Genomic DNA, 24,352 nt, shown 5'->3' on the forward strand with positions numbered 1-24,352 from the left:
CCGTCCCCCTATAACAAACTCACCAGTCTGGTCCCGTCCCCCTATAACAAACTCACTAGTCTGGTCCCGTCCCCCTATAACAAACTCACTAGTCTGGTCCCGTCCCCCTATAACAAACTCACCAGTCTGGTCCCGTCCCCCTATAACAAACTCACCAGTCTGGTCCCGTCCCCCTATAACAAACTCACTAGTCTGGTCCCGTCCCCCTATAACAAACTCACCAGTCTGGTCCCGTCCCCCTATAACAAACTCACCAGTCTGGTCCCGTCCCCCTATAACAAACTCACCAGTCTGGTCCCGTCCCCCTATAACAAACTCACCAGTCTGGTCCCGTCCCCCTATAACAAACTCACCAGTCTGGTCCCGTCCCCCTATAACAAACTCACTAGTCTGGTCCCGTCCCCCTATAACAAACTCACCAGTCTGGTCCCGTCCCCCTATAACAAACTCACTAGTCTGGTCCCGTCCCCCTATAACAAACTCACTAGTCTGGTCCCGTCCCCCTATAACAAACTCACCAGTCTGGTCCCGTCCCCCTATAACAAACTCACTAGTCTGGTCCCGTCTCCCAATAACAAACTCAACTTTGACCCCAGTAGCGAAATCGCCTGGTTCTGCAGCTCCTCCTCTCTGCAGAGCAAAGTGAGATCTCCATTCAAACACATCCAAAACTCCGCAGGATGAGACTAAATTCTCTGCTATTCCGCCGCTGATCATCACTTCGCTCCATCGAAAGGAAAGTGACAGTGGAAACTGAATCGATTTCAATCGTTAAGAGAAGTAAATAGGTAAATAAGTGGATAAGAATTCCGCCCCGTGATACTGACTAGTGGTTGCTAGCAGGCTACTCCAACAGACTGCAAACATGGCGAGCGCCTCATACCATATCTCTAATCTATTGGAAAAAATGACATCAAGCGACAAGGATTTCAGGTAAATACAATATTCTAACAGTCTATGCATTTGAAATGACGCTGTGATTCTGAACTTTTACTCAAACCGGTATCGTCCCATATGAAAACCCTGCAAGTTAGCTAGCTAGGCCTCAAATCAATTCTGTCATTTGGCTAGTCTGCTAACGTTCGCTAGCTAGCTAGCTAACTAACAATGTTAGCCACTCGCTATAAACAGATTCTTGCGAGGAACCCACATTAACATTTTGACATTATATTTATAATTTGTCAGTTTTGCAAAGTATATAGCTAGCTAGTTACATTTAACACTGTCATGTTGCTAACTAGCTGGCTAATTCGCTCTGACAGTCGTTACTGTCAACGCTAGCTAGTAAACTAGCTAACGTTTTGAGGTAGAAAACGTTATCGAATTTAGCTAGCTAACTCAACCAAGTGGACTACACTAGTTAGCTAGTTTGTTAACTAAGTAGTTAGCTAAAAAGGCATTGCACATATCCCAGCAGTCTACAAATGCCATATCAATGATTGCTTAGCTAACGTTAGCTAGCCACAGTACATCCATAACATAATTCAGCCAGCATGTTTATGTTTTTGGCTGCTCGGGGAGTCAAAATGTAGTTCATGTATGTAGTTAGGTAGTTAGCTGATTTAGCTAGCTTTGAAGCATACCACTACCTCACTGTCAGGTGGTTTATATAAACCATACCAAACACACAATCAGAACCAACGAACTAGAAACAACTTGATTGACTTCCAAACCGTGAATTAGTCTGCAGCCATATCAACTTCACATTAGAGGAACACTTGTTTTTACAGAAAATATGATGATGTAAGCCAGCATTCTGCTCTTCACAATTCTGTTACAGTTGCCAGGAGTCATGAACTTACCTGTATAACTACACAGCATACATGTATAACTACATAGTCGTAATCTACCACCTGATAAATGTTTCAGTTTTTTCACTACAGAGATCATCTTAGATGTGTGCACCTGTGGGAATCCAAAGCTGCGTTCCTGTTGTCTTGTTCTGGTGTTTTCCAGTGTTTCCCACACCTGTAGAGATGATAGATAGGTAGACACAAAGTCATTTGTCACTGACATTTGCTCTGAAATGTCAGATGTTACAACTATAAAACATATTGAAAGTAACCAGTCCCCTGACATACTGAGTGTGCCCCAATAATATGTAATGTCTCTCGGGCCCATCTCTGAAACGGTTTACCATAACCATGTATTAACCTCACCCCCAGGCTCAATTGCTAGAGTGAGCCGTCTGGTTGGATGAGATTTCCTATGCACGTGTGGGAACTCCTAGCCTCTCTTCTTTCTTGTCAACTTAGGCTACTTCCCAGATTCTCAGTCTTGCCAATAACTCTACAGGTCCCAGACTATTTCAGGTTCATAATAATGACTAACGGTGGCTTGTGTTCTGTGGTACCTGGGGTGGGACGGTGAGAAATGGTACAGGACTATTTTACAGGAAGCCTGTTCCACTGTGTGCCCCCATTGCCTTCTAGTTTTGAGGGATTGCTTATACAGCTGCCAAAAGCATGACTTGACACCAGCTCACTGGATTATCCATCATGGTTGAATGACATTGTAAATCCACCTCTAGAATCAGAACTCTGAAGTGAATCAGTCAAGAAATAGCTGTTGAGAGTTTAGGCCTAACCTCTGAGCCTGACGGTGGGAGTGGAGCCTGACGGTGGGAGTGGAGCCTGGCGGTGGGAGTGGAGCCTGGCGGTGGGAGTGGAGCCTGGCGGTGGGAGTGGAGCCTGACTATCTGACATTTGTGTCAGTTTTAGGCCTATTTGAATTTGAGTTCTAACACCACATTATAGAGGGAGTAAAGGGGTGCTCCTTGCTTCTGCACGTTTGCATGATGACATCATTATTAGCAGGGTGAAATCAATGGCCTTTCACATTTGAGTGGGAGGTCTAATGTTATCCACTCTGTCATGTTTGTGTAGGTGTGAGTCTTGTCCTCGTCTAATTTAGGGCCCTTTATAATGAGGGTGGTGGAGAACGAGGACGGAATCAACTAAATGATTTGAACTTGTTAGACTGTGTTCATTTGGCCAAGATTATTATAAAACATGAACAAAATGTATCAGTGATTTGTATTTTCCTTCAGCTGGGGAAAGCCCCTGTCTGTGTGTGCCCGTTTGTCTACCACTAAGTGTAGCAGTTAGCGATGATGCTAATAATGACAACAGTCTTCTGGTAGATGGAAAGGCTTTCCCAAAAACCTTCTCAATTAAATGTTAACTACAAGGAGCCTTCCTGGCAGAATGATATGTATAATGATGATGATTTGCATCAATTATTAGCAATCACATGTGTGCTACAGAAACACCGCTAACCAAACAAGTCTCTTGCTGGTGCCACAGATTTATAGGGTATCTACACCCCAAAATGAGCATTTCTTAGATTTTACCCAGACCTCAAAAGTGGACTTAGAACATCACATAAAAAAAATACAAAATTAAGTGTGATTTTTGACAGAAAAAACTTGAAAAAAACTAAACAGAGAATTGAATTTTGGGTAAAATAAAATAGATTTTCTAAGGTCCTACTAATGTTTATCTAGTGTGGTGGTGGTACCGTGGTGGTACCGTGGTAGTGAAGATTGATTTCCACTATAGAAGATCACCCCCTGGTAGAAAGTGTTTTCCCACGCACCAGTTTAGAGAGAGAGAGAGGAGAGAGAGGAGTGTGGGTGCTCCAGCCCAGTACCTCATGCTGTGGGGCTGCCGCTCTGTGAGTGTGGGTGCTCCAGCCCATTACCTCATGCTGTGGGGCTGCCGCTCTGTGAGTGTGGGTGCTCCAGCCCATTACCTCATGCTGTGGGGCTGCCGCTCTGTGAGTGTGGGTGCTCCAGCCCATTACCTCATGCTGTGGGGCTGCCGCTCAGTGAGTGTGGGCCATGGACCTCATGCATTATTCATTATTTTTCTCTCTTCCTTCTCGCTGTCCCTCTTGTTTAAAAAGCTTCTTGCGTTCCGATGAGGGGGGGGGGGCGGGGGGACGACGACGCGTCAGAGATTATCAAACGAGCCTAGTGTTGAGGAGCATAGTATTTAGGAAAAGGTCTTTCTTGAATCACACCAGGAGTTCTTTGATGTGTTAAGATGGAGACAAGATGGTGTCTTAAAGCTGATCTTGTGTGATGTATACTCCCATGTATTAAATTGGATTTGATGGTAAAAGTTACCCCACCACTCTAAGAGATCAGAGCTGGTCTGTCTGGTATCATCTAGTGCTTTAGGCTTCAATCGTTCCTCTCCTCGGAGATAGTAGCTTGATCTTTGTACTAGTGTTGATTTGCTTTGGCTTCTAATGTCAGAGCACTTGACTTGTTACCTTCTCTTGGCTCAGTGGTGTTAAAACCCTTTGGAGGGTTCCATTCTCTTAGCTCAGTGGTGTTAAAACCCTTTGGAGGGTTCCATTCTCTTAGCTCAGTGGTGTTAAAACCCTTTGGAGGGTTCCATTCTCTTAGCTCAGTGGTGTTAAAACCCTTTGGAGGGTTCCATTCTCTTAGCTCAGTGGTGTTAAAACCCTTTGGAGGGTTCCATTCTCTTAGCTCAGTGGTGTTAAAACCCTTTGGAGGGTTCCATTCTCTTAGCTCAGTGGTGTTAAAACCCTTTGGAGGGTTCCATTCTCTTAGCTCAGTGGTGTTAAAACCCTTTGGAGGGTTCCATTCTCTTTGCTCAGTGGTGTTGAAACCCTTCGGAGGGTTCCATTCTCTTAGCTCAGTGGTGTTAAAACCCTTTGGAGGGTTCCATTCTCTTAGCTCAGTGGTGTTAAAACCCTTTGTAGGGTTCCATTCTCTTAGCTCAGTGGTGTTAAAACCCTTCGGAGGGTTTGGCCGGTCGGGCTTTCCTTGGCTCATTGTGCTCTAGCGACTCCTTGTGACAGGGCCGGGCGCATGCAAGTTGACCCCGGTTGTCAGTGGAACTGTGTTTCCTCTGACGCATTGGTGCTGCTGACATCCCGGTCAAGCAGGCGGTGTGATAAAGAGGTAGGCGGCCAGGCGGGTCATGTTTTGGAGGACGCATGACTTCGCCTCTCCCGAGCCCTTTGAGGAGTTGCAGAGATGAGCCAAGGGATGTAATTCAGGGAAAAGGGGGGTATGCTTGTGGCCATACCACCCTGAACACGCCTGATTAGCACTGGGACGGGAGACCGCCTGGGAGAATACCAGGTGCAGTAAGCTATATAAAATAACAACATAGAAATAGACGTGGCGCGAACGATGTTCCCTAATGCTGGAAGGTGGGCCTCTGCTCTAGAAGATTCTTTAGTTGGATGTCTTATGAACATATAACATCATAACCCTGTTAGTCTAACTGGGTCTTCTTCCTCCCTGTGTGTTCCTGTAGATTAATGGACTAGTTTTTCAACCACTCTACACATTTCTTGTTAACAAACTATAGTTTTGGCAAGTCGGTTAGGATATCTACTTTGTGCAGGACACAAGTAATTTTTCCAACAATTGTTTACAGACAGATTATTTCACTTATAATTCACTGTATCACAATTCCAATGGGTCAGAGGTTTACATACACTAAGTTGACTGTGCCTTTAAACAGATTGGAACATTCCAGAAAATGTCATTGCTTTAGAAGCTTCTGATAGGCTAATTCACATCATTTGAGTCAATTGGAGGTGTACCTGTGGATGTACTTCAAGGCCTACCTTCAAACTCAGTGCCTCTTTGCTTGACATCATGGGAAAATCAAAAGAAATCAGCCAAGACCTCAGAAAATAAATTGTAGACCTCCACAAGTCTGGTTCATCCTTGGGAGCAATTTCCAAATGCCTGAAGGTACCACGTTCATCTATACAAACAATAGTACGCAGGTATAAACACCATAGGACCACGCAGCCATCATACCGCTCAGGAAGGAGACGCGTTCTGTCTCCTAGAGATGAGCGTACTTTGGTGCAAATCAATCCCAGAACAACAGCAAAAGACCTTGTGAAGATGCTGGAGGAAACAGGTACAAAGTATCTATATCCACAGTAAAACGAGTCCTATATCGACATAACCTGAAAGGCCGATCAGCAAGGAAGAAGCCACTGCTCCAAAACTGCCATAAAAAAGCCAGACTACGGTTTGCAACTGCACATGGGGACAAAGATAGTACTTTCTGGAAAAATGTCCTCTGGTCTGATGAAACAAAAATATAACTATTTGGCCATAATGACCATTATGTTTGGAGGAAAAAGGGGGAGGCTTGCAAACCGAAGAACACCATCCCAACTGTGAAGCACGGGAGTGGCATCATCATGTTGTGGGGGTGCTTTGCTGCAGGACGGACTGGTGCACTTCACAAAATAGATGGCATCATGAGGAAAATAAAATTATGTGGATATATTGAAGCAACATCTCAAGACATCCATCAGGAAGTTAAAGCTTGGTCACAAATGGGTCTTCCAAATGGACAATGACCCCAAGCATACTTCCAAAGTTGTGGCAAAATTGCTTAAGGACAGAAAGTCGAGGTATTGGAGTGGCCATCACAAAACCCTGACCTCAATCCTATAGAAAATGTGTGGGCAGAATTGAAAAGTGTGTGCGAGCAAGGAGGCCTACAAATCTGACTCAGTTACACCAGCTCTGTCAGCAGGAATGGGCCAAAATTCACCCAACTTATTGTGGGAAGCTTGTGGAAGGCTACCCAAAACGTTTGACCCAAGTTAAACAATTTAAAGGCAATGCTACCAAATACTAATTGAGTGTATGTAAACTTCTGACCCACTGGGAATGTGATGAAATAAATAAAAGCTGAAATAAATCATTCTCTCTACTATTATTCTCACATTTTCACATTCTTAAAATAAAGTGGTGATCCTAACTGACCTAAAACAGGGAATTTTTCTTGGATTAAATGTCAGGAATTGTGAAAAACTGAGTTTAAATGTATTTGGCTAAGGTGTATGTAAACTTCTGACATCAACTGTATATAACATCATAACCCTGTTAGTCTAACTGGGTCTTCTTTCTCCCTGTGTGTTCCTGTAGATTCATGGCCACCAACGACCTGATGTCGGAGCTGCAGAAAGACTCCATCAAGCTGGACGATGACAGTGAACGCAAGGTGGTCAAGATGATCCTCAAGCTACTGGAAGACAAAAACGGAGAGGTCCAGAATCTGGCCGTCAAGTGGTGAGAGATCTCTGCCTCTCTGTCTGTGTGTGTGTGTGTGTGTGTGTGTGTGTGTGTGTGTGTGTGTGTGTGTGTGTGTGTGTGTGTGTGTGTGTGTGTGTGTGTGTGTCTCAGGGTTTCCATTAGGAAAATGTGGCACCGGACAACGTGACCGGGAAGGTTTTAATTTACAGGCTATTATTTGAGATATTTACCGGACCCATATGCGTTGGGGTGCATAACCCATTAGGGCATCATGTAGGAAAGTGTTTTTTTAACATCCATTGTGAATGATATACACTGCTCAAAAAAATAAAGGGAACACTTAAACAACACAATGTTACTCCAAGTCAATCACACTTCTGTGAAATCAAACTGTCAACTTAGGAAGCAACACTGATTGACAATAAATTTCACATGCTGTTGTGCAAATGGAATAGACAACAGGTGGAAATTATAGGCAATTAGCAAGACACCCCCAATAAAGGAGTGGTTCTGCAGGTGGGGACCACAGACCACTTCTCAGTTCTTATGCTTCCTGGCTGATGTTTTGGTCGCTTTTGAATGCTGGCGGTGCTTTCACTCTAGTGGTAGCATGAGACGGAGTCTACAACCCACACAAGTGGCTCAGGTAGTGCAGCTCATCCAGGATGGCACATCAATGCGAGCTGTGGCAAGAAGGTTTGCTGTGTCTGTCAGCGTAGTGTCCAGAGCATGGAGGCGCTACCAGGAGACAGGCCAGTACATCAGGAGACGTGGAGGAGGCCGTAGGAGGGCAACAACCCAGCAGCTGGACTGCTACCTCCGCCTTTGTGCAAGGAGGAGCAGGAGGAGCACTGCCAGAGCCCTGCAAAATGACCTCCAGCAGGCCACAAATGTGCATGTGTCTGCTCAAACGGTCAGAAACAGACTCCATTAGGGTGGTATGAGGGCCCGACATCCACAGGTGGGGGTTGTGCTTACAGCCCAACACCGTGCAGGACGTTTGGCATTTGCCAGAGAACACCAAGATTGGCAAATTCGCCACTGGCGCCCTGTGCTCTTCACAGATGAAAGCAGGTTCACACTGAGCATGTGACAGACGTGACAGAGTCTGGAGACGCCGTGGAGAACGTTCTGCTGCCTGCAACATCCTCCAGCATGACCGGTTTGGCGGTGGGTCAGTCATGGTGTGGGGTGGTATTTCTTTGGGGGGCCGCACAGCCCTCCATGTGCTCGCCAGAGCTAGCCTGACTGCCATTAGGTACCGAGATGAGATCCTCAGACCCCTTGTGAGACCATATGCTTGTGCGGTTGCCCCTGGGTTTCTCCTAATGCAAGACAATGCTAGACCTCATGTGGCTGGAGTGTGTCAGCAGTTCCTGCAAGAGGAAGGCATTGATGCTATGGACTGGCCCGCCCATTCCCCAGACCTGAATCCAATTGAGCACATCTGGGACATCATGTCTCGCTCCATCCACCAACGCCACGTTGCACCACAGACTGTCCAGGAGTTGGCGGATGCTTTAGTCCAGGTCTGGGAGGAGATCCCTCAGGAGACCATCCGCCACCTCATCAGGAGCATGCCCAGGCGTTGTAGGGAGGTCATACAGGCATGTGGAGGCCACACACACTACTGAGCCTCATTTTGACTTGTTTTAAGGACATTACATCAAAGTTGGATCAGCCTGTAGTGTGGTTTTCCACTTTAATTTTGAGTGTGACTCCAAATCCAGACCTCCATGGGTTGATAAATTGGATTTCCATTGATTATTTTTGTGTGATTTTGTTGTCAGCACATTCAACTATGTAAAGAAAAAAGTATTTAATAAGATTATTTCATTCATTCAGATCTAGGATGTGTTATTTTAGTGTTCCCTTTATTTTTTTGAGCAGTGTATTAAAGTCCTTACAGTAAGCTATTTGAAAAATCTTTCCAACAGTCTCCCCTTGGATAATAATGACTAGTCGTCGGTGTGAAAGAGCGATGGAAGTTATAGACCTACTGCTGCATTGGCCTATAGGCTGGGAGTTCCATGCGCTCATTTCTTTAGCCACCAATGGACCACAGTGTATCAATGTGTCCATATGACAGAGAGGCTGGTGATCTGGCATTAGTTGACTTTTTTAAACTTTGAGATTTTTCTCATTTTAATTCAGATTATGATTAATCACGTGACAGTGATTTTGATAAACAAATGTTTAAAAAAAAAATTTATGAAACTGTTCCACGAATATGCGCATATGAAAATCATAACTGACATGCAGAACGGTAGAAGTGGTAGGATAAATTGTATGCTTCCCCAAACTTGAAAATCACGTGCTGCCTATGAAGTCTTCAATCACTGAACAAAAAATGTAAACGCAACAGGCAACACTTTTACTGAGTTACAGTTCATATAAGGAAATCAGTCAATTTGAAATAAATTCATTAGGCCCTAATCTATGGACTTCACATGACTAGGCGGGTGCAGCCAATCAGAATGAGTTTTTCCCCACAAAAGGGCTTTATTACAGACAGAAATACTCCTCAGTGTCATCAGCTGTCTCAGACGATCCCGCAGGTGAAGAAGCCGGATGTGAAGGTCCTGGGCTGGTGTGGTTACACGTGGTCTGTGGTTGTGAGGCAGGTTAGATGTACTTGTAAGTCGCTCTGGATAAGAGCGTCTGCTAAATGACTTAAATGTAAATGTACTGCCAAATTCTCTAAAACAATGTTGGAGGCGGCTTATGGTAGCGCAATGAACATTCAATTCTCTGGCGACAGCTCTGGTGGATATTCCTGCATTCCGCATGCCAATTGCACGCTCTCTCAAGTTGAGACATCTGTGGCATTGTGTTGTGAAAAACTGCACATTTTAGTGGCCTTTTCTTGTCCCCCAGCACAAGGTGCACCTGTGTAATGATCATTGCTTTTTAATCAGCTTCTTGATATGCCACACCTGTCAGGTGGATGGATTATCTTGGCAAAGGAGAAATGCTCACTAACAGGGATGTAAACTCATTTGTTTACGTAAAAAAGCTTTTTCTGCGTACTGAACATTTACCGGATCTTTAATTTCAGCTCATGAAACATGGGACCAACACTTTACATGTTGATTTTATATTTTTGTTCAGTGTAAAATAATTGCCTCCACCTTTCTATGGTTGGATTTAGCCTTTAGGTTACTCTAAAAACAAGGAAAAACATGCCTCATAATATGAAATAAAACATTCGGGTTAAAAAACCATTAAGTATGTAATCAAAATGCGTATGGCCTAAAGCTTCCATTGTAAAGTGGTGGGAGACGCACTGACAGCTTTTATTCCTGCACTTGAATGGGAGACGCTCTTCAATTACCAGTTGAGAAATACAAATATTAGCTCTTAATCGAGCACCAAAACTGTTTTGAACACAAACAAATAGCATTTAAAATGAATGTGCAATAAATGGGCTTCTGGAAGCACATGTTTTACTCCGGCAGCAACAAGCTGAGGAGCTGCAGGAGAAACCCCACTCTGTAGGTTATGATAGTTGTGTTGGATAAATAAGATGCATTGATGACTAACCAAAATACACACAGGCCAATTTAATTCCCAAAATGATGCAAATGAACCTATAGACCAATAAGCATGACGGTCATTAGTTTATTATTTTGTAATGGGTTTGGTTTTCACCTGGCCACTTTGGCCGGCAACAGTTTATTATACATTTTTTGGCTTTTCATGTTTTTCTATAACGGAAACCCTGGTGTCTCTGTCTGAACTTCAGGCACCATTATAGAGGTTTAAACATGGCTGTCAAACACTGAGACTGAGAGAGGGGCTGAATCACCTGACTGACTGGCTCGGCCCTGTGGGAGACTATCTAGACCCTAACCATCTGTCTGCCTCTGTCTGTCTCTCTGCCTCTGTCTGCCTCTGTCTGTCGCTATGTCTTTCTGCCTCTTGTCAGTCACTGTCTGTCTCTGTGTCTTTCTGCCTCTCTGTCACTGTCTTTCTGTCTCTGTCACTCTGTCGCTATGTCTTTCTGTGTCTGCCTCTGTCGCTATGTCTTTCTGTGTCTGCCTCTGTCGCTATGTCTTTCTGCCTCTCTCTGTCGCTATGTCTCTCTGCCTCTCTCTGTCGCTATGTCTCTCTGCCTCTCTCTGCCTCTGTCTTTCTGCCTCTCCCTCTCTCTGCCTCTCTCTGCCTCTGTCTTTCTGCCTCTCTCTGTCGCTATGTCTGTCTGCCTCTGTCGCTATGTCTCTCTGCCTCTCTCTGTCGCTATGTCTCTCTGCCTCTCTGTCGCTATGTCTTTCTGCCTCTCTCTGTCGCTGTCTTTCTGCCTCTCTGTCGCTATGTCTCTGCCTCTCTGTCGCTGCCTCTCTGTCGCAATGTCTTTCTGCCTCTCTGTCTTTCTGTCTCTGTCGCTATGTCTTTCTGCCTCTCTGTCTTTCTGTCTCTGTCGCTATGTCTTTCTGTCTCTGCTTCTGTCAGTCACTCTGCCTCTTTCTCTCTGCCTCCGTTTCTCACTCTCTTTCATTCATATCGTTTCACAACACTATGGACAGTGTTATTGAATAACCCTGTTTGCTTCAGTTTGCGTGTCTTATTGTATATTTCATGTCAGAGCAGCATTGGTTTTATCTTCCTTGCCCCAGCTAGGGGGATATGTCTCAGTGCTTATGAGCCAGCGGCAGTGTGATCGTCTTGGCTCTCACTCTCAACAAACCATTAGAATTAGGCTTTTAAGGGATTATGTGATCAATAAGAAGATTAATTAAAATTCATCTCTCTAGGCTGTATTTCTCACACATTTCTAATGTTAATATAGGCTACAGTAACACTGCAGTTTGCCTGCTTTCGTATCGTTGCCATTTTGAAGTAGTAATCTACTCTGTTGTATGTCGTGAATGCAGAATGTAAGAAAGGCGCTGTGCCTCTTTGTGGACTGGCTGCACCACTATGTAAGAAAACAAACACAAAAATATATCATTTTAAGGCCATTTTTTTGTTGCTCTAGATTGCAGTAAATGGCAGTTACAGGTGTTAAAAAAACCCCGCAAAGATCTCTCATTACAGAGATGAAGGATCAGGTGACACTGACCTGGATGGCTAGAACAAGTAGGCTCAACTGATGATGTACTGTGTAATAAACGGGTCTCTTCCTCTCTCTGCTGCTGCTAAGAGGCCCTAAAACTGTCTGGTTGAGGCACTCAGCCTAACTGGTAATATGGTAGTGTGTTACTCAGTCTGTTCTGATTAAACAACAGCCCTTTTTAAACAAGGGACCCACTTCACATGGTTCACAGTGGGGTAACAAGGTGGTTTTATCATGACATTCAATTAACTCTGGACTAGCTTCTGTTGGAACGAGAGAACCAGTTAGATTGTGTTGTGTTCCAGCCTGGGTCTGTTGGTCAGTAAGGTGAAGGAGTACCAGGTAGTTTATATTGATATATATATATTGTGTTGTGTTCCAGCCTGGGTCTGTTGGTCAGTAAGGTGAAGGAGTACCAGGTAGTTTATATTGATATATATATTGTGTTGTGTTCCAGCCTGGGTCTGTTGGTCAGTAAGGTGAAGGAGTACCAGGTAGTTTATATTGATATATATATTGTGTTGTGTTCCAGCCTGGGTCTGTTGGTCAGTAAGGTGAAGGAGTACCAGGTAGTTTATATTGATATATATATTGTGTTGTGTTCCAGCCTGGGTCTGTTGGTCAGTAAGGTGAAGGAGTACCAGGTAGTTTATATTGATATATATATATTGTGTTGTGTTCCAGCCTGGGTCTGTTGGTCAGTAAGGTGAAGGAGTACCAGGTAGTTTATATTGATATATATATTGTGTTGTGTTCCAGCCTGGGTCTGTTGGTCAGTAAGGTGAAGGAGTACCAGGTAGTTTATATTGATATATATATTGTGTTGTGTTCCAGCCTGGGTCTGTTGGTCAGTAAGGTGAAGGAGTACCAGGTAGTTTATATTGATATATATATATTGTGTTGTGTTCCAGCCTGGGTCTGTTGGTCAGTAAGGTGAAGGAGTACCAGGTAGTTTATATTGATATATATATTGTGTTGTGTTCCAGCCTGGGTCTGTTGGTCAGTAAGGTGAAGGAGTACCAGGTAGTTTATATTGATATATATATTGTGTTGTGTTCCAGCCTGGGTCTGTTGGTCAGTAAGGTGAAGGAGTACCAGGTAGTTTATATTGATATATATATATTGTGTTGTGTTCCAGCCTGGGTCTGTTGGTCAGTAAGGTGAAGGAGTACCAGGTAGTTTATATTGATATATATATATTGTGTTGTGTTCCAGCCTAGGTCCGTTGGTCAGTAAGGTGAAGGAGTACCAGGTAGTTTATATTGATATATATATATTGTGTTGTGTTCCAGCCTAGGTCCGTTGGTCAGTAAGGTGAAGGAGTACCAGGTCGAGACTATAGTGGACACACTCTGTACCAACATGCTGGCAGACAAGGAACAGCTCCGAGACATCTCCAGCATCGGACTGAAGACTGTCATAGGAGAACTGCCCCCTGCATCCAGCGGTAAGTACCACCATGACCCCTGACCCCTAACCTGTACCCTGAGGACTTTTCACTACATGGGCCTTCACAAAGCTGATCTTGGATCAGTTTGCCCTTCTTTTTTAGATCATCATGAGTAAGATTACGTGGACAGGAGGGCCTGATCCTAGGTCAGGACTTCTGCACTGAGAAGTCTGAAAGCTGTCATTATTGAACACATATCAGAACATGATAACAGTTTGTGGAGATGATGTATAATGTGTTAGTTAAACCAGTTAGATAATGAACTGATGGACCATCCCCTCTAGTGATGGTGTTGTAGTGTGTTAGTTAAACCAGTTAGGTAATGAACTGATGGACCATCCCCTCTAGTGATGGTGTTGTAGTGTGTTAGTTAAACCAGTTAGATAATGAACTGATGGACCATCCCCTCTAGTGATGGTGTTGTAGTGTGTTAGTTAAACCAGTTAGATAATGAACTGATGGACCATCCCCTCTAGTGATGGTGTTGTAGTGTGTTAGTTAAACCAGTTAGATAATGAACTGATGGACCATCCCCTCTAGTGATGGTGTTGTAGTGTGTTAGTTAAACCAGTTAGATAATGAACTGATGGACCATCCCCTCTAGTGATGGTGTTGTAGTGTGTTAGTTAAACCAGTTAGATAATGAACTGATGGACCATCCCCTCTAGTGATGGTGTTGTAGTGTGTTAGTTAAACCAGTTAGATAATGAACTGATGGACCATCCCCTCTAGTGATGGTGTTGTAGTGTGTTAGTTAAACCAGTTAGATAATGAACTGATGGACCATCCCCTCTAGTGATGGTGTTGTAGTGTGTTAGTTAAACCAGTTAGATAATGAACTGATGGACTATCCCCTCTAGTGATGGTGTTGTAGTGTGTTAGTTAAACCAGTTAGATAATGAACTGATGGACCATCCCCTCTAGTGATGGTGTTGTAGTGTGTTAGTTAAACCAGTTGGGTAATGAACTGATGGACCATCCCCTCTAGTGATGGTGTTGTAGTGTGTTAGTTAAACCAGTTAGATAATGAACTGATGGACCATCCCCTCTAGTGATGGTGTTGTAGTGTGTTAGTTAAACCAGTTAGATAATGAACTGATGGACCATCCCCTCTAGTGATGGTGTTGTAGTGTGTTAGTTAAACCAGTTAGATAATGAACTGATGGACCATCCCCTCTAGTGATGGTGTTGTAGTGTGTTAGTTAAACCAGTTAGATAATGAACTGATGGACCATCCCCTCTAGTGATGGTGTTGTAGTGTGTTAGTTAAACCAGTTAGATAATGAACTGATGGACTATCCCCTCTAGTGATGGTGTTGTAGTGTGTTAGTTAAACCAGTTAGATAATGAACTGATGGACCATCCCCTCTAGTGATGGTGTTGTAGTGTGTTAGTTAAACCAGTTAGATAATGAACTGATGGACCATCCCCTCTAGTGATGGTGTTGTAGTGTGTTAGTTAAACCAGTTGGGTAATGAACTGATGGACTATCCCCTCTAGTGATGGTGTTGTAGTGTGTTAGTTAAACCAGTTAGATAATGAACTGATGGACCATCCCCTATAGTGATGGTGTTGTAGTGTGTTAGTTAAACCAGTTAGATAATGAACTGATAGACTATCCCCTATAGTGATGGTGTTGTAGTGTGTTAGTTAAACCAGTTGGGTAATGAACTGATGGACCATCCCCTCTAGTGATGGTGTTGTAGTGTGTTAGTTAAACCAGTTAGATAATGAACTGATGGACCATCCCCTCTAGTGATGGTGTTGTAGTGTGTTAGTTAAACCAGTTGGGTAATGAACTGATGGACCATCCCCTCTAGTGATGGTGTTGTAGTGTGTTAGTTAAACCAGTTAGATAATGAACTGATGGACCATCCTCTCTAGTGATGGTGTTGTAGTGTGTTAGTTAAACCAGTTGGGTAATGAACTGATGGACTATCCCCTCTAGTGATGGTGTTGTAGTGTGTTAGTTAAACCAGTTGGGTAATGAACTGATGGACTATCCCCTCTAGTGATGGTGTTGTAGTGTGTTAGTTAAACCAGTTGGGTAATGAACTGATGGACTATCCCCTCTAGTGATGGTGTTGTAGTGTGTTAGTTAAACCAGTTGGATAATGAACTGATGGACCATCCCCTCTAGTGATGGTGTTGTAGTGTGTTAGTTAAACCAGTTGGATAATGAACTGATGGACCATCCCCTCTAGTGATGGTGTTGTAGTGTGTTAGTTAAACCAGTTAGATAATGAACTGATGGACCATCCCCTCTAGTGATGGTGTTGTAGTGTGTTAGTTAAACCAGTTGGGTAATGAACTGATGGACCATCCCCTCTAGTGATGGTGTTGTATTGTGTTAGTTAAACCAGTTAGATAATGAACTGATGGACCATCCCCTCTAGTGATGGTGTTGTAGTGTGTTAGTTAAACCAGTTAGATAATGAACTGATGGACCATCCCCTCTAGTGATGGTGTTGTAGTGTGTTAGTTAAACCAGTTAGATAATGAACTGATGGACCATCCCCTCTAGTGATGGTGTTGTAGTGTGTTAGTTAAACCAGTTGGGTAATGAACTGATGGACTATCCCCTCTAGTGATGGTGTTGTAGTGTGTTAGTTAAACCAGTTAGATAATGAACTGATGGACCATCCCCTCTAGTGATGGTGTTGTAGTGTGTTAGTTAAACCAGTTAGATAATGAACTGATGGACCATCCCCTCTAGTGATGGTGTTGTAGTGTGTTAGTTAAACCAGTTAGGTAATGAACTGATGGACCATCCCCTCTAGTGATGGTGTTGTAGTGTGTTAGTTAAACCAGTTAGATAATGAACTGATGGACTATCCCCTCTAGTGATGGTGTTGTAGTGTGTTAGTTAAACCAGTTAGATAATGAACTGATGGACCATCCCCTCTAGTGATGGTGTTGTAGTGTGTTAGTTAAACCAGTTAGATAATGAACTGATGGACCATCCCCTCTAGTGATGGTGTTGTAGTGTGTTAGTTAAACCAGTTAGATAATGAACTGATGGACTATCCCCTCTAGTGATGGTGTTGTAGTGTGTTAGTTAAACCAGTTAGATAATGAACTGATGGACCATCCCCTCTAGTGATGGTGTTGTAGTGTGTTAGTTAAACCAGTTAGATAATGAACTGATGGACCATCCCCTCTAGTGATGGTGTTGTAGTGTGTTAGTTAAACCAGTTAGATAATGAACTGATGGACCATCCCCTCTAGTGATGGTGTTGTAGTGTGTTAGTTAAACCAGTTAGATAATGAACTGATGGACCATCCCCTCTAGTGATGGTGTTGTAGTGTGTTAGTTAAACCAGTTAGATAATGAACTGATGGACCATCCCCTCTAGTGATGGTGTTGTAGTGTGTTAGTTAAACCAGTTAGATAATGAACTGATGGACCATCCCCTCTAGTGATGGTGTTGTAGTGTGTTAGTTAAACCAGTTAGATAATGAACTGATGGACCATCCCCTCTAGTGATGGTGTTGTAGTGTGTTAGTTAAACCAGTTAGATAATGAACTGATGGACCATCCCCTCTAGTGATGGTGTTGTAGTGTGTTAGTTAAACCAGTTAGATAATGAACTGATGGACCATCCCCTCTAGTGATGGTGTTGTAGTGTGTTAGTTAAACCAGTTAGATAATGAACTGATGGACTATCCCCTCTAGTGATGGTGTTGTAGTGTGTTAGTTAAACCAGTTAGATAATGAACTGATGGACCATCCCCTCTAGTGATGGTGTTGTAGTGTGTTAGTTAAACCAGTTAGATAATGAACTGATGGACCATCCCCTCTAGTGATGGTGTTGTAGTGTGTTAGTTAAACCAGTTAGATAATGAACTGATGGACCATCCCCTCTAGTGATGGTGTTGTAGTGTGTTAGTTAAACCAGTTAGATAATGAACTGATGGACCATCCCCTCTAGTGATGGTGTTGTAGTGTGTTAGTTAAACCAGTTAGATAATGAACTGATGGACCATCCCCTCTAGTGATGGTGTTGTAGTGTGTTAGTTAAACCAGTTAGATAATGAACTGATGGACCATCCCCTCTAGTGATGGTGTTGTAGTGTGTTAGTTAAACCAGTTGGGTAATGAACTGATGGACTATCCCCTCTAGTGATGGTGTTGTAGTGTGTTAGTTAAACCAGTTAGATAATGAACTGATGGACCATCCCCTCTAGTGATGGTGTTGTAGTGTGTTAGTTAAACCAGTTGGGTAATGAACTGATGGACTATCCCCTCTAGTGATGGTGTTGTAGTGTGTTAGTTAAACCAGTTAGATAATGAACTGATGGACCATCCCCTCTAGTGATGGTGTTGTAGTGTGTTAGTTAAACCAGTTAGATAATGAACTGATGGACTATCCCCTCTAGTGATGGTGTTGTAGTGTGTTAGTTAAACCAGTTAGATAATGAACTGATGGACCATCCCCTCTAGTGATGGTGTTGTAGTGTGTTAGTTAAACCAGTTGGGTAATGAACTGATGGACCATCCCCTCTAGTGATGGTGTTGTAGTGTGTTAGTTAAACCAGTTAGATAATGAACTGATGGACTATCCCCTCTAGTGATGGTGTTGTAGTGTGTTAGTTAAACCAGTTAGATAATGAACTGATGGACCATCTCCTCTAGTGATGGTGTTGTAGTGTGTTAGTTAAACCAGTTAGATAATGAACTGATGGACCATCCCCTCTAGTGATGGTGTTGTAGTGTGTTAGTTAAACCAGTTAGATAATGAACTGATGGACCATCCCCTCTAGTGATGGTGTTGTAGTGTGTTAGTTAAACCAGTTAGATAATGAACTGATGGACCATCCCCTCTAGTGATGGTGTTGTAGTGTGTTAGTTAAACCAGTTGGGTAATGAACTGATGGACCATCCCCTCTAGTGATGGTGTTGTAGTGTGTTAGTTAAACCAGTTAGATAATGAACTGATGGACCATCCCCTCTAGTGATGGTGTTGTAGTGTGTTAGTTAAACCAGTTAGATAATGAACTGATGGACCATCCCCTCTAGTGATGGTGTTGTAGTGTGTTAGTTAAACCAGTTAGATAATGAACTGATGGACCATCCCCTCTAGTGATGGTGTTGTAGTGTGTTAGTTAAACCAGTTAGGTAATGAACTGATGGACCATCCCCTCTAGTGATGGTGTTGTAGTGTGTTAGTTAAACCAGTTAGATAATGAACTGATGGACCATCCCCTCTAGTGATGGTGTTGTAGTGTGTTAGTTAAACCAGTTAGATAATGAACTGATGGACCATCCCCTCTAGTGATGGTGTTGTAGTGTGTTAGTTAAACCAGTTAGATAATGAACTGATGGACCATCCCCTCTAGTGATGGTGTTGTAGTGTGTTAGTTAAACCAGTTAGATAATGAACTGATGGACCATCCCCTCTAGTGATGGTGTTGTAGTGTGTTAGTTAAACCAGTTAGATAATGAACTGATGGACCATCCCCTCTAGTGATGGTGTTGTAGTGTGTTAGTTAAACCAGTTAGATAATGAACTGATGGACCATCCCCTCTAGTGATGGTGTTGTAGTGTGTTAGTTAAACCAGTTGGGTAATGAACTGATGGACTATCCCCTCTAGTGATGGTGTTGTAGTGTGTTAGTTAAACCAGTTAGATAATGAACTGATGGACCATCCCCTCTAGTGATGGTGTTGTAGTGTGTTAGTTAAACCAGTTAGATAATGAACTGATGGACTATCCCCTCTAGTGATGGTGTTGTAGTGTGTTAGTTAAACCAGTTAGATAATGAACTGATGGACTATCCCCTCTAGTGATGGTGTTGTAGTGTGTTAGTTAAACCAGTTAGATAATGAACTGATGGACCATCCCCTCTAGTGATGGTGTTGTAGTGTGTTAGTTAAACCAGTTAGATAATGAACTGATGGACCATCCCCTCTAGTGATGGTGTTGTAGTGTGTTAGTTAAACCAGTTAGGTAATGAACTGATGGACCATCCCCTCTAGTGATGGTGTTGTAGTGTGTTAGTTAAACCAGTTAGATAATGAACTGATGGACCATCCCCTCTAGTGATGGTGTTGTAGTGTGTTAGTTAAACCAGTTAGATAATGAACTGATGGACCATCCCCTCTAGTGATGGTGTTGTAGTGTGTTAGTTAAACCAGTTAGATAATGAACTGATGGACCATCCCCTCTAGTGATGGTGTTGTAGTGTGTTAGTTAAACCAGTTGGGTAATGAACTGATGGACCATCCCCTCTAGTGATGGTGTTGTAGTGTGTTAGTTAAACCAGTTAGATAATGAACTGATGGACCATCCCCTCTAGTGATGGTGTTGTAGTGTGTTAGTTAAACCAGTTAGGTAATGAACTGATGGACCATCCCCTCTAGTGATGGTGTTGTAGTGTGTTAGTTAAACCAGTTAGATAATGAACTGATGGACCATCCCCTCTAGTGATGGTGTTGTAGTGTGTTAGTTAAACCAGTTAGATAATGAACTGATGGACCATCCCCTCTAGTGATGGTGTTGTAGTGTGTTAGTTAAACCAGTTAGATAATGAACTGATGGACCATCCCCTCTAGTGATGGTGTTGTAGTGTGTTAGTTAAACCAGTTAGATAATGAACTGATGGACCATCCCCTCTAGTGATGGTGTTGTAGTGTGTTAGTTAAACCAGTTAGATAATGAACTGATGGACCATCCCCTCTAGTGATGGTGTTGTAGTGTGTTAGTTAAACCAGTTAGATAATGAACTGATGGACCATCCCCTCTAGTGATGGTGTTGTAGTGTGTTAGTTAAACCAGTTAGATAATGAACTGATGGACCATCCCCTCTAGTGATGGTGTTGTAGTGTGTTAGTTAAACCAGTTAGATAATGAACTGATGGACTATCCCCTCTAGTGATGGTGTTGTAGTGTGTTAGTTAAACCAGTTAGATAATGAACTGATGGACCATCCCCTCTAGTGATGGTGTTGTAGTGTGTTAGTTAAACCAGTTAGATAATGAACTGATGGACCATCCCCTCTAGTGATGGTGTTGTAGTGTGTTAGTTAAACCAGTTAGATAATGAACTGATGGACCATCCCCTCTAGTGATGGTGTTGTAGTGTGTTAGTTAAACCAGTTAGATAATGAACTGATGGACCATCCCCTCTAGTGATGGTGTTGTAGTGTGTTAGTTAAACCAGTTAGATAATGAACTGATGGACCATCCCCTCTAGTGATGGTGTTGTAGTGTGTTAGTTAAACCAGTTAGATAATGAACTGATGGACCATCCCCTCTAGTGATGGTGTTGTAGTGTGTTAGTTAAACCAGTTAGATAATGAACTGATGGACCATCCCCTCTAGTGATGGTGTTGTAGTGTGTTAGTTAAACCAGTTAGATAATGAACTGATGGACCATCCCCTCTAGTGATGGTGTTGTAGTGTGTTAGTTAAACCAGTTAGATAATGAACTGATGGACCATCCCCTCTAGTGATGGTGTTGTAGTGTGTTAGTTAAACCAGTTGGGTAATGAACTGATGGACTATCCCCTCTAGTGATGGTGTTGTAGTGTGTTAGTTAAACCAGTTAGATAATGAACTGATGGACCATCCCCTCTAGTGATGGTGTTGTAGTGTGTTAGTTAAACCAGTTAGATAATGAACTGATGGACTATCCCCTCTAGTGATGGTGTTGTAGTGTGTTAGTTAAACCAGTTAGATAATGAACTGATGGACCATCCCCTCTAGTGATGGTGTTGTAGTGTGTTAGTTAAACCAGTTGGGTAATGAACTGATGGACCATCCCCTCTAGTGATGGTGTTGTAGTGTGTTAGTTAAACCAGTTAGATAATGAACTGATGGACTATCCCCTCTAGTGATGGTGTTGTAGTGTGTTAGTTAAACCAGTTAGATAATGAACTGATGGACCATCCCCTCTAGTGATGGTGTTGTAGTGTGTTAGTTAAACCAGTTAGATAATGAACTGATGGACCATCCCCTCTAGTGATGGTGTTGTAGTGTGTTAGTTAAACCAGTTAGATAATGAACTGATGGACCATCCCCTCTAGTGATGGTGTTGTAGTGTGTTAGTTAAACCAGTTAGATAATGAACTGATGGACCATCCCCTCTAGTGATGAACTGATGGACCATCCCCTCTAGTGATGGTGTTGTAGTGTGTTAGTTAAACCAGTTAGATAATGAACTGATGGACCATCCCCTCTAGTGATGGTGTTGTAGTGTGTTAGTTAAACCAGTTAGATAATGAACTGATGGACCATCCCCTCTAGTGATGGTGTTGTAGTGTGTTAGTTAAACCAGTTAGATAATGAACTGATGGACCATCCCCTCTAGTGATGGTGTTGTAGTGTGTTAGTTAAACCAGTTAGATAATGAACTGATGGACCATCCCCTCTAGTGATGGTGTTGTAGTGTGTTAGTTAAACCAGTTAGATAATGAACTGATGGACCATCCCCTCTAGTGATGGTGTTGTAGTGTGTTAGTTAAACCAGTTAGATAATGAACTGATGGACCATCCCCTCTAGTGATGGTGTTGTAGTGTGTTAGTTAAACCAGTTAGATAATGAACTGATGGACCATCCCCTCTAGTGATGGTGTTGTAGTGTGTTAGTTAAACCAGTTAGATAATGAACTGATGGACCATCCCCTCTAGTGATGGTGTTGTAGTGTGTTAGTTAAACCAGTTAGATAATGAACTGATGGACCATCCCCTCTAGTGATGGTGTTGTAGTGTGTTAGTTAAACCAGTTAGATAATGAACTGATGGACCATCCCCTCTAGTGATGGTGTTGTAGTGTGTTAGTTAAACCAGTTGGGTAATGAACTGATGGACTATCCCCTCTAGTGATGGTGTTGTAGTGTGTTAGTTAAACCAGTTAGATAATGAACTGATGGACCATCCCCTCTAGTGATGGTGTTGTAATGAACTGATGGACTATCCCCTCTAGTGATGGTGTTGTAGTGTGTTAGTTAAACCAGTTAGATAATGAACTGATGGACCATCCCCTCTAGTGATGGTGTTGTAGTGTGTTAGTTAAACCAGTTAGATAATGAACTGATGGACCATCCCCTCTAGTGATGGTGTTGTAGTGTGTTAGTTAAACCAGTTAGATAATGAACTGATGGACCATCCCCTCTAGTGATGGTGTTGTAGTGTGTTAGTTAAACCAGTTAGGTAATGAACTGATGGACTATCCCCTCTAGTGATGGTGTTGTAGTGTGTTAGTTAAACCAGTTAGATAATGAACTGATGGACCATCCCCTCTAGTGATGGTGTTGTAGTGTGTTAGTTAAACCAGTTAGATAATGAACTGATGGACCATCCCCTCTAGTGATGGTGTTGTAGTGTGTTAGTTAAACCAGTTAGATAATGAACTGATGGACCATCCCCTCTAGTGATGGTGTTGTAGTGTGTTAGTTAAACCAGTTAGATAATGAACTGATGGACCATCCCCTCTAGTGATGGTGTTGTAGTGTGTTAGTTAAACCAGTTAGATAATGAACTGATGGACCATCCCCTCTAGTGATGGTGTTGTAGTGTGTTAGTTAAACCAGTTAGATAATGAACTGATGGACCATCCCCTCTAGTGATGGTGTTGTAGTGTGTTAGTTAAACCAGTTAGATAATGAACTGATGGACCATCCCCTCTAGTGATGGTGTTGTAGTGTGTTAGTTAAACCAGTTAGATAATGAACTGATGGACCATCCCCTCTAGTGATGGTGTTGTAGTGTGTTAGTTAAACCAGTTAGATAATGAACTGATGGACCATCCCCTCTAGTGATGGTGTTGTAGTGTGTTAGTTAAACCAGTTAGATAATGAACTGATGGACCATCCCCTCTAGTGATGGTGTTGTAGTGTGTTAGTTAAACCAGTTAGATAATGAACTGATGGACCATCCCCTCTAGTGATGGTGTTGTAGTGTGTTAGTTAAACCAGTTAGATAATGAACTGATGGACCATCCCCTCTAGTGATGGTGTTGTAGTGTGTTAGTTAAACCAGTTAGATAATGAACTGATGGACCATCCCCTCTAGTGATGGTGTTGTAGTGTGTTAGTTAAACCAGTTAGATAATGAACTGATGGACCATCCCCTCTAGTGATGGTGTTGTAGTGTGTTAGTTAAACCAGTTAGGTAATGAACTGATGGACTATCCCCTCTAGTGATGGTGTTGTAGTGTGTTAGTTAAACCAGTTAGATAATGAACTGATGGACCATCCCCTCTAGTGATGGTGTTGTAGTGTGTTAGTTAAACCAGTTAGATAATGAACTGATGGACCATCCCCTCTAGTGATGGTGTTGTAGTGTGTTAGTTAAACCAGTTAGATAATGAACTGATGGACCATCCCCTCTAGTGATGGTGTTGTAGTGTGTTAGTTAAACCAGTTAGATAATGAACTGATGGACCATCCCCTCTAGTGATGGTGTTGTAGTGTGTTAGTTAAACCAGTTAGATAATGAACTGATGGACCATCCCCTCTAGTGATGGTGTTGTAGTGTGTTAGTTAAACCAGTTAGATAATGAACTGATGGACCATCCCCTCTAGTGATGGTGTTGTAGTGTGTTAGTTAAACCAGTTAGATAATGAACTGATGGACCATCCCCTCTAGTGATGGTGTTGTAGTGTGTTAGTTAAACCAGTTAGATAATGAACTGATGGACCATCCCCTCTAGTGATGGTGTTGTAGTGTGTTAGTTAAACCAGTTAGATAATGAACTGATGGACCATCCCCTCTAGTGATGGTGTTGTAGTGTGTTAGTTAAACCAGTTAGATAATGAACTGATGGACCATCCCCTCTAGTGATGGTGTTGT

At 42.7% G+C, this 24,352-nt stretch overlaps 1 protein-coding gene across 2 annotated transcripts in view; it reads left to right on the forward strand.

Annotated features, from left to right (window-relative positions):
• Positions 1 to 589: 589 nt before the first annotated feature.
• The window catches only part of LOC106576631 (cullin-associated NEDD8-dissociated protein 1), a 70,093-nt gene continuing 46,330 nt past the window's right edge, over positions 590 to 24,352 (forward strand). For both annotated transcript variants that reach the window (XM_082978012.1, XM_082978011.1), the window contains exons 1-3: positions 590 to 933; positions 6,944 to 7,087; positions 13,400 to 13,554. In XM_082978012.1, the coding sequence (XP_082834138.1) occupies positions 866 to 933; positions 6,944 to 7,087; positions 13,400 to 13,554 (367 nt within the window). In that variant the 5' untranslated portion in view covers positions 590 to 865. The remainder of the gene's footprint in view (positions 934 to 6,943; positions 7,088 to 13,399; positions 13,555 to 24,352) is intronic.

The sequence above is a fragment of the Salmo salar genome, chromosome 07 (genome assembly GCF_965601325.2).
Source record: "Salmo salar chromosome 07, fSalSal1, whole genome shotgun sequence".
Taxonomy (NCBI): Eukaryota; Metazoa; Chordata; class Actinopteri; order Salmoniformes; family Salmonidae; genus Salmo; species Salmo salar.